The 14,716-nt window shown below is 42.0% G+C and overlaps 1 protein-coding gene across 2 annotated transcripts in view; it reads left to right on the plus strand.

The window, feature by feature from the left end:
• Window positions 1-5,728, plus strand: part of FAM76B (family with sequence similarity 76 member B) — a 34,132-nt gene extending 28,404 nt beyond the window's left edge. For both annotated transcript variants that reach the window (XM_040426312.1, XM_040426314.1), the window contains exons 9-10: window positions 2,943-3,044; window positions 3,979-5,728. In XM_040426312.1, coding sequence (XP_040282246.1) covers window positions 2,943-3,044; window positions 3,979-4,068 — 192 coding nt within the window. In that variant the 3' untranslated portion in view covers window positions 4,069-5,728. The remainder of the gene's footprint in view (window positions 1-2,942; window positions 3,045-3,978) is intronic.
• The last annotated feature ends 8,988 nt before the right edge of the window (window positions 5,729-14,716 follow it).

Genomic DNA, 14,716 nt, shown 5'->3' on the forward strand with positions numbered 1-14,716 from the left:
GGTATGTTATCATTATGTATGACATAGTATTAGTATAGTCTCAGATGAAAGGCACATAAGTGTAGTGACTCAATCTAGGATTTAAAATACAAACCAGAACAGTCTAGGTTATCAATAAATAGGGGGACCTATGGATATCATTTTATAATATAAGAAATAGTCCAGTCTATCATAGATATAGTGGGATTCTGAACAGATATCTAAGTCCACAGAACATGTGCAGACCTTATGAGGAAGGATCTAAAATTTACAGGGGTTGTCCGGGTTCAGAGTTGAACCCGGACATATCCCCATTTTCACAGAGGCAGCCCCCCTGACCTGCTCCGATGCTCTCCTTTGCCCTGCGCTAAATCGCGCAGGACAAAGGCATTTTCTGGAGTTCTGGTGGGGAACTGTGCTCTCCATAGGGCTGCCAGGCGGAGGCTTCCAGAACTGATGGGTGGGCTTTAGCGCTGCCCGCTCGTGTTGACAATAGCTCCTTAACCCCTGAGGGCAAAACACATTGCGGGAAGTGCAATTGGCTTTTAGATGAAATAGCCGTCTTAGTTAGCTCTGATCAGCAGGGTGTACTGCAGGCAAATGATCTTGAGAGATAGGAACTAAGTAAGGGAGGTAGAAGCTAATAGATATGACAGGTGGAGTTCTGAATCATGGCAAGCGGAAAAGCTGTGAATGATGCAATAAATGGCACATAGCCAGAGTGTATATATTGGTCAGCTAGCTGCAATAGGTGTATCTCCTAGCAAGATTACAAGTGGCAACAAAATAACATACCGACACCTAGGATGTTACAGTGGAATAAACCAAGATAGTTAGCCTGTTGGGGACGACTATTTATTTTTTATTTTAAATAAACTGGGATATATATATATATATATATATATATATATATATATATATATATATATATATATATATATATATAAATTTATTTTTATATATATATATTAAAAAAAAAAAATTTATTTATTTTTATCTATTAGTAAAGGTTTTGTTTTAAAAATTTATCATAAATAGGAACCCTATAGCCTTTGGCTATTGAACTCTTTTTACATCAAGGGTTAACAACAAAAATAACCCCTATTTATTACCCTGATTCTGCAATTTACAGAAATACCTCTGTTTGGGCACACTGCAGGGCTCAGAAGGCAAAGAACGCCATGTGATTTTTGGAGGGCAGATTTTGCTGGATTGGTCTTAGGGTGCCATGTGACATTTGAAGAGACCCTGAGGTATCCCCACAGTGAAAACCCCCAAAAAGTGACCACATTTTGTAAAATACACCACCCAAGGAATTTTTAAGGGGTGTAGTGAGCACTTTGACCCAACAGGCGTTTCATTGTAATTTATTTATATATTTTTTTAAACACTATTTGTTTTATTTTACACTGTGTCCCCCATAAGGTCATACAAGACCTCTGGAGGACATGTTTGTATCTTTTTTTTTTTTTTTACTATTGATTTCTCTTGTAACTGGAGGTGACATAGTAGCCCCAGTTACAGGGTAAATACACCCCCCAGAGAGGCTGTACAGCATTATACTATACTGTACAGCCTCAGTGAAGGGCTGACTGAGGTCTGTGGAAGACCCGACAGCTCCTGCGCTCCCCCAGCGTACACATGACGGCCAGGACAGGAAGCAGCAGATCGCTTCCTCAGCTGTATACACAGCGCTCATTCAGCACATTGTATACAGCGATCTAGAAGGCAGGGACCCCCAGGAACAGTCCCTGCCTTCTCTCTGTGGTGCCCTGCTGTCACACCGACAGCAGGGCAGCCGCACGTTTAGCGTGCATCTGCCATCTCTGAAAGGACGTTCAGAAATGTCCGATCAGAGATAAACCCGACCACCCAGAACGTTTATAGTCAATGAGTGGTCGGGAAGTGGTTAATTAACCTCAGCACACTTTGATACTTGACGACTGTAGCTGGTAAAAAAAAAAAAAAACTACTGTCAAACACCCCTTAAATTGCTTCAATAAAAGGACTATTTATTACCACTCAACACTCTCCAGAGTCCAGTAGCCCAATCCTCATTTTGCCCAGCAGAATTCAACTTTTTATGTATTTCCCATTCTATAAACAGAGGCCTCACTCGCACATCTGTATCCGTCATATTTGTGGACGGGTCAGTGTTTCTTCTGTGAAGGGTCTGTCAGTTTTTGTCATCTGTATTGTACGTGCACTGGTAGGAAGGAAAAGGAATTCCCACTGACCGAACACGAAAGACTCTCTGGTCAGTGGGGGTCCAACCTCTGGGTCCCCCACGATCACTAGAACGGAGACCCCAGAGTAAATAGACGGCCGTCTTGACTGGGCACCTATAGAGAATGAATGGAGCCGCATCACCCTTGCATGAGCGCCTCTCCATTCACTTTAGGACCCTGTTCTAGTGCTCAGAAGGGATCCCACAGGTCATACCCTCACTGATCAGATACTTGCCACCTACCCCTTTAGGGATAGTTTAACAGTTTCCAAACATTTTATTTGAAGTACACCGCAGCATGCTGGTCCACCAAAATCCACTTTTATTCAGTCGCCTGATCGTCTGAGGTTTTCTGGATCCTGTAAAACGTTTCACTTCTAGAGCCTAAATCGCATTTCTTTATGGATTCTCACTTACTGAACATTATTACATCAGTAATCTTAAGTTTTGAACTATTGGTGTATTTCTTTTGTGGCTTTGCAGAAGATGAGGGGGAAAACTCCTTTTGTTGAAATCAATAGCAGTTGATTGGCTGTAGGTTATGCAACTTGGCTACGAAATCCCCCCCTTCCTTTTTAAAGACCTGTGTGATTGTCTGTTTCCTGCACCCCATTCGAGTCTCATCCACTGTGTTGGAAAGTTGCCTGTGCGGCTTTAGAAAGGGCCATACCACCTACAAGGTGATTCGTTCATTTTGACTCAATATTAAATCCTTTGATCTTATTATTTTCCTCAGCTTACAGAACTGAAGGCAGATTTCCAGTATCAAGAGAATAATTTGAGGACAAAGATGAATGGCATGGAAAAAGGTCACAAAGAATCTGTGGAGCAGTTGCAGGTATGGTCTGACGCTACCCACCTTCACCCCCCCGATCCTTAGACAGGCCATCAATAAAAGAAAGTACCAGAAAACCTGTTAAGCTGCCCACAGACACTTAGATTTACTGATTGCAATCCCAGCAGCTAATTTGGTCCAGTTGTATGCACTTGTATACTCAACCAGTTGACCTACATGTGAGCCTATGGGCCCATACACACGGCCATTTTTGCATTGCGTCATAGATGCGCACCTGAATGGGTCCGCAATCTGGAAGGTACGGAAGCACTACAGAGTGCGTCCGTGGGGTTTCTCTCCGTGCCTCCACACCGCAAAAATAAAGAACATTTTGTTTTGTTTTTGTTGCGGTCCCCATTGCATGCAACTGCCATGTGCATGAGCCCTTAAAGGTGTTTTCCCATCTCGGACAATGGGTGCATATCACTAGGATATGCTCCCATTGTCTGATAGGTGCGGGTCCCACCTCTGGGACCCGCACCTACACTTGAGTACGGAGCCTGGAAAGTTATGGAGGGCGCACTGCGTGTACATCTGCCCTCCATTCATTTCTATGGGGCCGCCGAGAATGGCCAAGTGCTGACTCTGCTATTTCCGTCGGCCCCATAGAAATAAATGGGAACTGTAGCCGAACAAGTGTGGTGCGCTCCCATTCACCACTACTGGGAGAGCGCTTGGTGGTCCTCGGCCACCACCTTCCCTGCTCCCTTCTCGGTGTAGATGCGGGTCCCAAATGTGGGACCCGCACCTATTAGACAATGGGGGCATGTCTCAGATGGGAATACCCCTTTAACCAAATGTCTATGGTTCAGACCCCTGTGTATGGAGGTGGGCTGCTGAGACTTTCAGTGAATGGGGGATCAGAGGACTATAAGCCGTTGTGTTAAGTTTCCACCTCTTAGATTCCATTTTAATTTTTTTTATTTAATCTTTTTAGGGCAAAAATCGAGAATTGCTGAAGCAGGTCGCAGCTTTATCCAAGGGTAAAAAGTTTGATAAAAGCGGCAGCATCCTGACCTCTCCTTGAGGACCTGTCTAGCTTGGAGGACTCGGTTTAGTGTTTTTTTTTTTTTATTATTATTATTCTGTGAAGCCCTTAAAAATGATCTAGTAACAAGGGAATCTTCTAGCCTTTATCTTTTAGTTATTTACCGGACTTAGTAATCAATTTTAATGAGACAAAAAGCAACTTCAACTGGCTTGAGGACATCTGGTTATTTCTGCAGAACGCATCGCGCCATTTTCAGAAATGCATACGGCAATAAAACGTAAGCTAAACAGCTGCTGGCCTTGTGCTATTAGGCGGCTGACATCTGCTGTGACAAATACACGACTACAGTATTTGCTTTTAGGGGATGAGATTATTTTTATTTTATTTTACAATCTCCTCACCGGATTATTGCTGGTTCTCAAACCTCCCCCGTCCCTTCACCTTCTGATGACAAGACAAAAACAGCTGCTTTGCCAGTGGCTCTGTTCACACTGATGTTAAAATTTCCTTTTTTTGGCTCTGTCATTGGATCAGAGAAAAGAAAATAACTGCTGGCTGGTTTCATCATACGACAGGCCCAAGTGGAGGTCCATCAGATTTCCATCATGGTGTCAGTCAGACGTATGAACAGAGCCATGAAGGGGTTTTCTGGTAATAGACATTGATGGGCTTTCCTCAGGATATGTCATCAGTATCTGATCGGTGGGAGTCCGACACCTGGCACCTCACCAGTCGGGCAGCCTCTGGAAACTATACAGTGGGTGCAAGGCTCCGTCCACTCTAGTTTTGGGAGCTCAGACATAGTACCCCGACACGCCACTATATGGGACAAAACATTCTGCCTCTCTCCACTTTATAGTTTCTGGTGCCTGCAGCCAGAAATAGCTGATCGTGGGGGGGGGGGGGGGAGCGGGGTGTTGGACCCCCACGGATCTTTTGTTGATGACCTATCCATCAATATCTAATGAAAAACCCCTCTTTAGTCAGTATATAAAGTCTTTCTATTTTAGTTAAGAATAAATGAAAAGTATTTAAATATAAATCCTTGTGAATGATCCCCCTTTACATACAGTTTTATCTGTTTCAGGGAAACTGGAGCAAAGCTTTTTTACCTTTCCAGCTCTCTTGGCCTAATAGACTCCTTACAAGAGAGATTGAGACAGGCAATTACTGCATTTCCCAGTGACAAGACATCTAAGGGCTCTATGACAGTGCCCGCTATTCGAGCAGGACTAGCGCCAATGGCTGACAAACATGGCACTCGTTTGCAGCAGCCCATTACAACGGCCGATGCTAAGTGAATGTGGGAGGAATGATGGCTGTCATAGGCGTTCCTCTCTCATTCCGTTCTGATGGATATGCTGCCCAATCCTGATGATAGATGCCAAGCAGTTGCTCATTGATACGCGGCGTGATTTTATACTGGCCAATTACTGGGAATGAGCGGTCCTAGGAAGGCTTGTTCCCCATAATTGTCCCCAAAATCATTAGGTGTAATAGGGCCCTAAGTGCTTTAATGACATCCAGCTATTCCAGAAACAGGTCATCTTGACAGGAGGATCATTCAAGGACTTGTATTTACTTAATATCCACCTACTGGTACATTCTGAGGAAATTATTTCTTAGTCTCTACTAACTTCCAGATTTTCTGATACAGAGCTCCGAATCCCCAGCCTAATTCATTAAATTCTGACTTCCTACACCGGCCACTAGGGATGTGTCCTCCAAAATGAGCTGTTGTGACATCAAGTTTTATGTAAATCATATTTTCTAAAAATTAGTTTTTTTATAAATTTTACACATCACAAATTTTCCGTAACTGTATTTTAGCATAACCCAGAAATCCAACAGTATTTACTGAGCCTCATTTAAGGCTGACACCTCTGTAGGGAGCGCTTCTCAGCAGACATCTCATTGTTGTCACAGGCAGGATTACAATGACCGATATCGCCTGTCACAGCCGCTCAGGCAAGATGGCTGCCCCCATGATGCACAGAAAATAGAATTGGGTGGTACACTATTGAAACGGAGCCCGATTTGTATTCTTTACCTGTCTCTGAGCAGAGGATTTGGAGCTCTGTATTAGAAAACATGGAAACTATGTAAAGTTTTATTTTATTTTTTCCCCATGCAATCTGCGCAAAGACCAGAATTTTGGACTCTTGTGGATGATTTTCCAGTGCGGCCATTCACATTAAGGAGAATACAGCGATCCGCCATCTTTGTAGTAGTTACCAGAATGAAGACTATTCCTCACTCTTGTACAGTGCCTGCGTGCTTTTGTAAGATATGTCGTGGATTTTTACTTGCAAGTGCCTTTGATGTTCCTTTTAATTTATAGGAGTGTTGAGGGAGTGGTGTACATAGAAATCTTTGTCTGTATTGAAATCATGTTTTCATTTTTGTACAGAAATCTAGCGGTCAGGTGTTGTTTAACCTCTCTTGTGCCAAAGGGCCAGGGAAAGGATTGCTCCATTCTGGCGTAGAAGTGATCAGGACTAGGAATGACCTTTACTGTTGCCTGAACCAGGTCACCTGTATGACCTTTGCCTATTCTTCCCTGTCACTATGCAGACAGACTTTTTTGAAGGCTGAACTTGGGGTGGAAATTGCCTCCCATCGTTGTCAGCGGGGGGCTGGGGATTACGGCCGCGGCGCTCCGCTTTCTTGGCTTGGTCACAGCAAGAAGTGGCTATTCACATGACCGTATTTTCGGTTTGTGTCCAATGCAAATATTTTGCGGCTCACACACAGACCCGTTCATTTCAATGGGGCTGCAAAACATGCGGACAGCAGCGCACCGTTTTGCAGACAAGAATATTGTTACAATGGGGCCCGCAAAAAGTGTGGGATGCACACGGACAACATCAGTGTTTTGCCGACAGTGAAACTGATGCGCTCATGTGTATAGCCCCTAAACCTGTGAATGGCCAGTTGTTACATGGCTTGTAAGACCAGACGTCCAACCCCTGTGACTAATGAATGCAAGTTAATCCCCATCAAACACTAGAACGACCACAGTTCGCTTAATACACTTTACTTAGTAATACTGGAGGTGTCAGGTGTTACATCTGTAATACAGCTTCTAAAATGCAGCAAAGTTATGGCCATGTGATAGCGGCCTTATTATCCCATCATCTCTCCCTCCGCCGCCCCAAAAAAATAAAAATAAAATTCAGCTGTAAATGTAAGTCCCTTTTGCGTGAAGGCTTTCAATAATGTGAAAATCTTAGCGTCTGGGAGATCTGGGCAACAACCTGAAAGCTACATTCATACTGCAGAGTCTGCTTGGGAAGGTCTCCGAATGTAGGTCATACATATCCTTCAGTCTGATGGCGACCAAATGATTGCTATTTTTGCCTCTCTTGGGCTGGGATACATCATTTGACTTTTTCACACAAAAAAAAACTGCATGGTATATGTTTTCTTTTTAATATGGGGAGCGTATTCCCTGGCATCCACTGCGAAAATATATCTATACATATACACACCAAGTACGTTTTTACAGGATACTTCTGTGCATCAGACCGTGCACGCCCATACTGCTTATAATTGGTATATAGCAGCCCGACGACCCTTAGAGGTAATCACCCAGCTTTTCTAGACTCCTGATGTGAAAATGCATCTCTGTATATAGTGATACGGTGCCGTGCAGGAGAACGGACGTGATGAGGGTGAGGATTTTTTATTTCCAACAATAGATAAAACATTGGGGAATTAATGCATATTTCGCCCAATCGTGATCCTTTCACTGGCCTGTGGTTGCGGTGCTCTGAAGTACTGCAGATCGTGTCAGCTTGTACCGCCTAAAGCTTCCAAAAAGAGAAAAATCTTCAGCACTCGCCAAAAAAATAAAATAAGTCCAAATAATTTTTCATCCATATTAAAAGACGATGTAGGTACTCTCTTACTAGCGTGTTTTGGGTGAAGCCAACCAAGGGTGATTAGATTCACCTTAAACGCGTTGGGTAAGGCATCTTTTAATATGGATTTAATAAAGTATCTATGGGGTAATTTATGAAACTAGTGTAAAGTAGAACTGGCTTAGTCGCCCCTAGCAACCAATCCGATTCCACCTTTTAATTTTTGACAGCTCTTTTGGAAAATGAAGGGTGGAATCTGGTTGCTAGGGGCAACTAAGTAATTTCTACTTTACAGTTTGATAAATGACCCCATTAGGTTTTATTTTGTGCCGAATATTATTTTTCATTTTGGAATGATTTTTTTTTTTTATTTGCAGGTGCAGTTGTTGTTTTGGGGTGAAATGGTCAGAACCTTTTTTTTTTTTTTTTTTTTTATTCCATCATGTTGTTCTCATATCAATGCAAGACTTCTGTAAAAAGAATGAAATTGCAGCATGAAGACTTGTGGTGTTATATGCCCAGGTGAAATGGTGTTAACATTTGGTTCGGTGTATGAGGCAGCCATATTCCCGGCCCCCCATCTTGCTTTTTACATCCAGATGTTCTATTATTTCTGTGAGCAGTGCATTAAGAAAGGTCAGCCGCTGCATCGCTAGTTTATACGGCCCGTGTGTATGCGACCTGTTAATTAGGTTCGTCAGATGCCACAGTAAAGGAATTTTTTTTTTTTTTTTTGCACTATTTGGGCATATGGATGTAAATGTGGGATGGGGGGCTATTAGCCAGGGCAAAGAGCTGCTTCGTGGGGGGACTCTCTGGTTCTCTCTCCTTAATGGAGTATTCCTGTCTCAAATGTTTATAGCATATCCATAGATGTCTGAAAGGCACGTCTCGCCTAAAAGCGAGGTGCTCGCTGCCCTATGCCGTTTCGGTAACTCCCATTTACTTATATGGAGCTATGTAAAGTCTAGCACGGCACATTCGGCTGTTTCCTTGGTTCTGGCCACCGCATTTTGACTGGACGAGGTCATGGGCTGCCCACCCTGAGAGAGAAATTACTTGCTAATAACCATACAGATCATTGGTGTGATCCATATAAGCTACATAAACCAATGTAGTAGTGGATCCTTAAAGGGGTTCTCCCATGATTTGATCTAAAAATGAAAATCATACAGTACATGCCAATCATTTTATAACAAAGCTAGAACCAGCCCTGCACCTCACATGGATCCAGAGATCTCCCCATTCACTGCTTCAATTGCTCTTCTAGATTTAGTTTAGGCAGACAGCTCAGGGGCTGTGTCCTTTCTGCTGCAGTTCTCTCCCTGTAACTATCACAGCTTCTAACTTTAGGTACAGCTGGTGACAGTTCAAGCATGGAACTGAGCATGTGCAACCGGCCTCATTAGCTGGACGTGCACATTACTATACCGATTAAACACCAGGGGGAGCCATTATAGTGAAGTTAAGAGAATATCTCGCAACTGGAGCATTTTTGTACCAGGAAGTAAATTATCCGGGAAATTATATCCTCAGGATAGGTGATCAATATCAGATTGGCATGGGTCCGATGCCCAGGACCCATGTGATGTCACATGGCCTACTTGCAGCTCAGCCACATCCAAATCAATGGAGTTGAGCTGCAATACCAAGCCCTGCCACTAAACAATGTACGGCACTGTGCTTGGTAAGCAACTGGGAAACTGCCAGGGCTCTAATGAGCACCCCAGCTTCCTGAAACAGCTGATTAGCGATAGGTCATCAATATTATTTCCCTGATAACCCCTTTTAAAGAACTAGTAATTCATGCTGTAAGTAACATTTAATGGTGGCACAGCCCTTTAAGTTTCGGCCAGTCTTGGAATTTGCCCACATTTAGTCTTCATTCAGTCTGTGTTGTATGGGTAGAGCACTCCTTAATACTTGGCCAATTTTACATAATTTAAAATCGAATCAATCTGCTATGGGGGCGGGCTTCACTTATTTATGTAGAATTATTAAATTGTTTGGGAATTAGTACAGAGTTATTATTTTTTTTTATTTAATTTTCGTCTGGCTGGAATCGGGATAAAGTTACCGTATATGTATATATTTAGAGCCCAACACTGTTACTTGTCTAATTAAACCGAGCAATGAACTGGATTTGTCTGAATTTTATTTAGCATATTTAAAAAAAGATTTTTAAAAATACACACATTGTACAGGTTTATTTTATGTGAAGACTGTAATTTTTTTTTTTATATATTTTTTTTTTTATTCCTCCTTTTCCTTTCTTATCATAAGGTCATATAAATAACAGAAAGTACCTTTTCCCAGATATATCTAAGTATTTTATTGTGTTCTAATTTTTTTTATTTTATTTAAAATGTCTTTTATATACTTTTTTTTTTTTTTTTTTTTTTTAGGGGCTTCACAGTATTAAGTCCTCAGTACATGTTACTACTACTATATCGTAACCTCATTTTTATTTTTTATTTTAACTTTTAAAATTGTATTAAATAAAGATTAAAAAGATATATTGGAATTCTATTCTTGATCTTAGGTCTGTAGTGAACTGAATGGGAGTTTTATTTCATGTGGAATGGATTAAGATGTATTATGTTGTGCTTGTTCAGGATATTTTCAGATGTTTAGTGGTATTATACAGTGAGGAATTTTTTTTCTGACTTTTTTTTTTTTTGTGCATTTGACGCTTGTGAATATGCATTCTCCGAACTTCCATCGTGTATATCTGTCCCAAATATGCAGTCTGAAACTTGACAAAATCTGCTTTTCACCTGTATAGATTATTTGAATACAGTACTTGCACATCTTACTGTTGGCATTTTGTATAATTTTTTTTTTTTTCTAAATCCAATATTTCACAATAAAAAACATTGATAAAAAAAAGCTGTGTATTTTATTTGGTCTGTAAATAATACATAACATGATTCAGATGTTTCTCAGAGGACAGTTCTTACCATTTACATAGTGGACATGGTTTTCTTCTCTTAGAAACACATGGGTCAACATTTATTGTATCTACTATACTTGCTGTACTTTGCTGCCATCTTGTGGCCATTGTTATATTTGGTTTATGAAGTTATCTACAGTTGTAATTTCCTTATGTCATTCATCTTGTGACTCTTCCTCCTCTGTGAGCTCACAAGCTGTGTCCTACAGTATTTTTCGGTTTGTCAGAAGTGCATCACAGAGCTGGCGGTCATTTATCAAAAGTAGAACTGGCTTAGTTGTCCATAGCAACCACTCAGATTCCACTTTTCATTTTCCAAAGGAGCTGTCAAATGAAAGTTGGAATCAGATTGGTCGCTATGGGCAACTAAGCCAGTTCTACTTTACATCAGTTTGATAAATGACCCCATTCGTTTCTCAAGGTACATTCAATAAATTTTCTAAAGGTACATCTATTGCATCTCTCTCACTGGAATTCTACATGTCGGTAGGGAAATGATTACAGCGAGTTCAGTTTTTCATTGCTTGTACCACCCACACTCATCACGGTGGCAGAAAAGATGCTATCGGTCTATAATCACCAGATCTGTGCACTGACATGCAGTACACACATCAGTTGTTTCCCGATCCCGCCCTAAAATACAGGTCCTTCTCAAAAAATTAGCATATTGTGATAAAGTTCATTATTTTCTGTAATGTACTGATAAACATTAGACTTTCATATATTTTAGATTCATTACACACAACTGAAGTAGTTCAAGCCTTTTCTTGTTTTAATATTGATGATTTTGGCATACAGCTCATGAAAACCCCAAATTCCTTTCTCAAAAAATTAGCATATTTTATCTGACCAATAAAAGAAAAGTGTTTTCAATACAAAAAAGTCAACCTTCAAATAATTAAGTTCAGTTATGCACTCAATACTTGGTCGGGAATCCTTTTGCAGAAATGACTGCTTCAATGCGGCGTGGCATGGAGGCAATCAGCCTGTGGCACTGCTGAGGTGTTATGGAGGCCCAGGATGCTTCGATAGCGGCCTTAAGCTCATCCAGAGTGTTGGGTCTTGCGTCTCTCAACTTTCTCTTTGGGGTTCAGGTCAGGAGAGTTGGCAGGCCAATTGAGCACAGTAATACCATGGTCAGTAAACCATTTACCAGTGGTTTTGGCACTGTGAGCAGGTGCCAGGTCATGCTGAAAAATGAAATCTTCATCTCCATAAAGCTTTTCAGCAGATGGAAGCATGAAGTGCTCCAAAATCTCCTGATAGCTAGCTGCATTGTCCCTGCCCTTGATAAAACACAGTGGACCAACACCAGAGGCTGACATGGCACCCCAGACCATCACTGACTGTGGGTACTTGACACTGGACTTCAGGCATTTTGGCATTTCCCTCTCCCCAGTCCTCCTCCAGACTCTGGCACCTTGATTTCCGAATGACATGCAAAATTTGCTTTCATCCGAAAAAAGTACTTTGGACCACTGAGCAACAGTCCAGTGCTGCTTCTCTGTAGCCCAGGTCAGGCGCTTCTGCCGCTGTTTCTGGTTCAAAAGTGGCTTGACCTGGGGAATGCGGCACCTGTAGCCCATTTCCTGCACACGCCTGTACACGGTGGCTCTGGATGTTTCTACTCCAGACTCAGTCCACTGCTTCCGCAGGTCCCCCAAGGTCTGGAATCGGTCCTTCTCCACAATCTTCCTCAGGGTCCGGTCAACTCTTCTCGTTGTGCAGCGTTTTCTGCCACACTTTTTCCTTCCCACTGAGGTGCCTTGATACAGCACTCTGGGAACAGCCTATTCGTTCAGAAATTTCTTTCTGTGTCTTACCCTCTTGCTTGAGGGTGTCAATGATGGCCTTCTGGACAGCAGTCAGGTCGGCAGTCGTACCCATGATTGCGGTTTTGAGTAATGAACCAGGCTGGGAGTTTTTAAAAGCCTCAGGAATCTTTTGCAGGTGTTTAGAGTTAATTAGTTGATTCAGATGATTAGGTTAATAGCTCCATTTAGAGAACCTTTTCATGATATGCTAATTTTTTGAGATAGGAATTTTTGGGTTTTCATGAGCTGTATGCCAAAATCATCAATATTAAAACAAGAAAAGGCTTGAACTTCTTCAGTTGTGTGTAATGAATCTAAAATATATGAAAGTCTAATGTTTATCAGTACATTACAGAAAATAATGAACTTTATCACAATATGCAAATTTTTTTAGAAGGACCTGTAGCTGGCTGGGCAAATCTACAGAGGAAGTCCTCACCATAGTCGGTACAATTTGGTTTGAGATGGTGGAAGGAAATGATCTGCAGCACATCCAACCTGTGTGGACCTTTCCCTAAGGCCGCTTTCACACAGTCAGTACTTTGCATCAGTATTTGTAATACCAGGAGGGAAACCTACACAGAAATATATGATGGGAAGATTTGTGCCGTTTCTGTGTCCGGGACCCATTCCTGGATTTGGCTCCCAAATACTGACGTATGAAAGTGGCCTATGGATGAGACCACACAAGACAGGTCCTTGTTTTGTTTTTGTGTGCATTTTATGCAGCAGAATTACTGGTGGAAATCCACAGCATTTACAGTAGCGGCAAAGTGGATAAGATTGAGATCTTTTCCATGCTGCAGATTAAAAACGGTGCAAAAGTGACCGCAAAATATGTCACATTGATTAGCAATATGAAAGTACAACTATTGCCATGTAGAATAAAATAACTCATTTCTTGATGTACCCGTCATTCTGTTCTTCTGGCTTTCATTTTCACGTAAATAAAATAAATAAATATGCAAATTAGGGCGTGAGGAGCCCAGAGGGGCGTTCTTGTCATTCAAAAGTGCCCAGCCCCCCCTCTAGTGCCCAGCCCGCCCTCCTTTTGGCATAGAGAGCTGAAAACAGGAGAACAGATCTTAAAACCTAAAGCTATTCTCCTGTTTTCAGCTCTCTATGCCGGTTTACTAGCCAGTGTTTATTAGCAAATATACACAATAATCAGATACTGGATTTAGGGAACAGTTTGTGAGCGAAAAGAGTTTTAAAAATAATCACTGTTTTTATACATAAATAAGTTCTATTTTATCATTGTAGAAATTGATAATCTGGGTCAAGTTTGGTAAAAAGCCCATGTGGCTATTCGTTTGGTTCTGCTAATATACAGTTACCCAGATAAGGTCCTTTTTTTTTTTTTTACATATGTGAATATTAAATGGATACATTAGAAAGTACAATTCTTCACGCAAAAAAGAAGCCCTGTGCAACAATGTGAACAGAACACTGAAGAAGTTATGGCTCTTGGAAGGCAAGGAAGAAAAACAAAAAAATTTAATTGGCCTGGTTCTTAAACCCTGTGCGATGCCTGACAGAATTGTATGTCAGTGGGGCACAAGAGGTATATAAAGAAGGGTCGTCAGCTGATCCTACTCCATATGTGACCGGTGTCGACTGTGTCATAAAATAGAAAACTGTTTTTCTCGCTGGTATCATTGGGGGACACAGGACCGTGGGTATAGCTTGCTGCTGCCACTAGGAGGTGACACTAGGCTGAAAAGTGATAACTCCTCCCCTGCAGGCTATACCCCCTCCAGCCTGGAGAGAGCATATCAGTTTTTAGCTTAGTGTCGTAGGAGGCAGACCTCCCTGCTTTTGCAGGGCAGCTTACTTTTATTATTTTATCTTTTTCCTTTTTAGGTTTGGGGAAACAGAGTCGCCTAGCCACTCTGTCTACCCCGGGAGCAAGGCCGGTGTCGGAATCCCTCACCGCTCGCCCTCCCCAAGAAACAAAAGTGGACCAGGGCAGCACAGCTCCCCTGCTTCCCGCCAGCCAAAGGGGTCACCTGAATCCGGCGAGACCCTCCGCCATTCCAGTCCCCTGCCACTTC

Source organism: Bufo bufo, chromosome 3 (assembly GCF_905171765.1).
Source record: "Bufo bufo chromosome 3, aBufBuf1.1, whole genome shotgun sequence".
NCBI classification, from domain to species: Eukaryota; Metazoa; Chordata; class Amphibia; order Anura; family Bufonidae; genus Bufo; species Bufo bufo.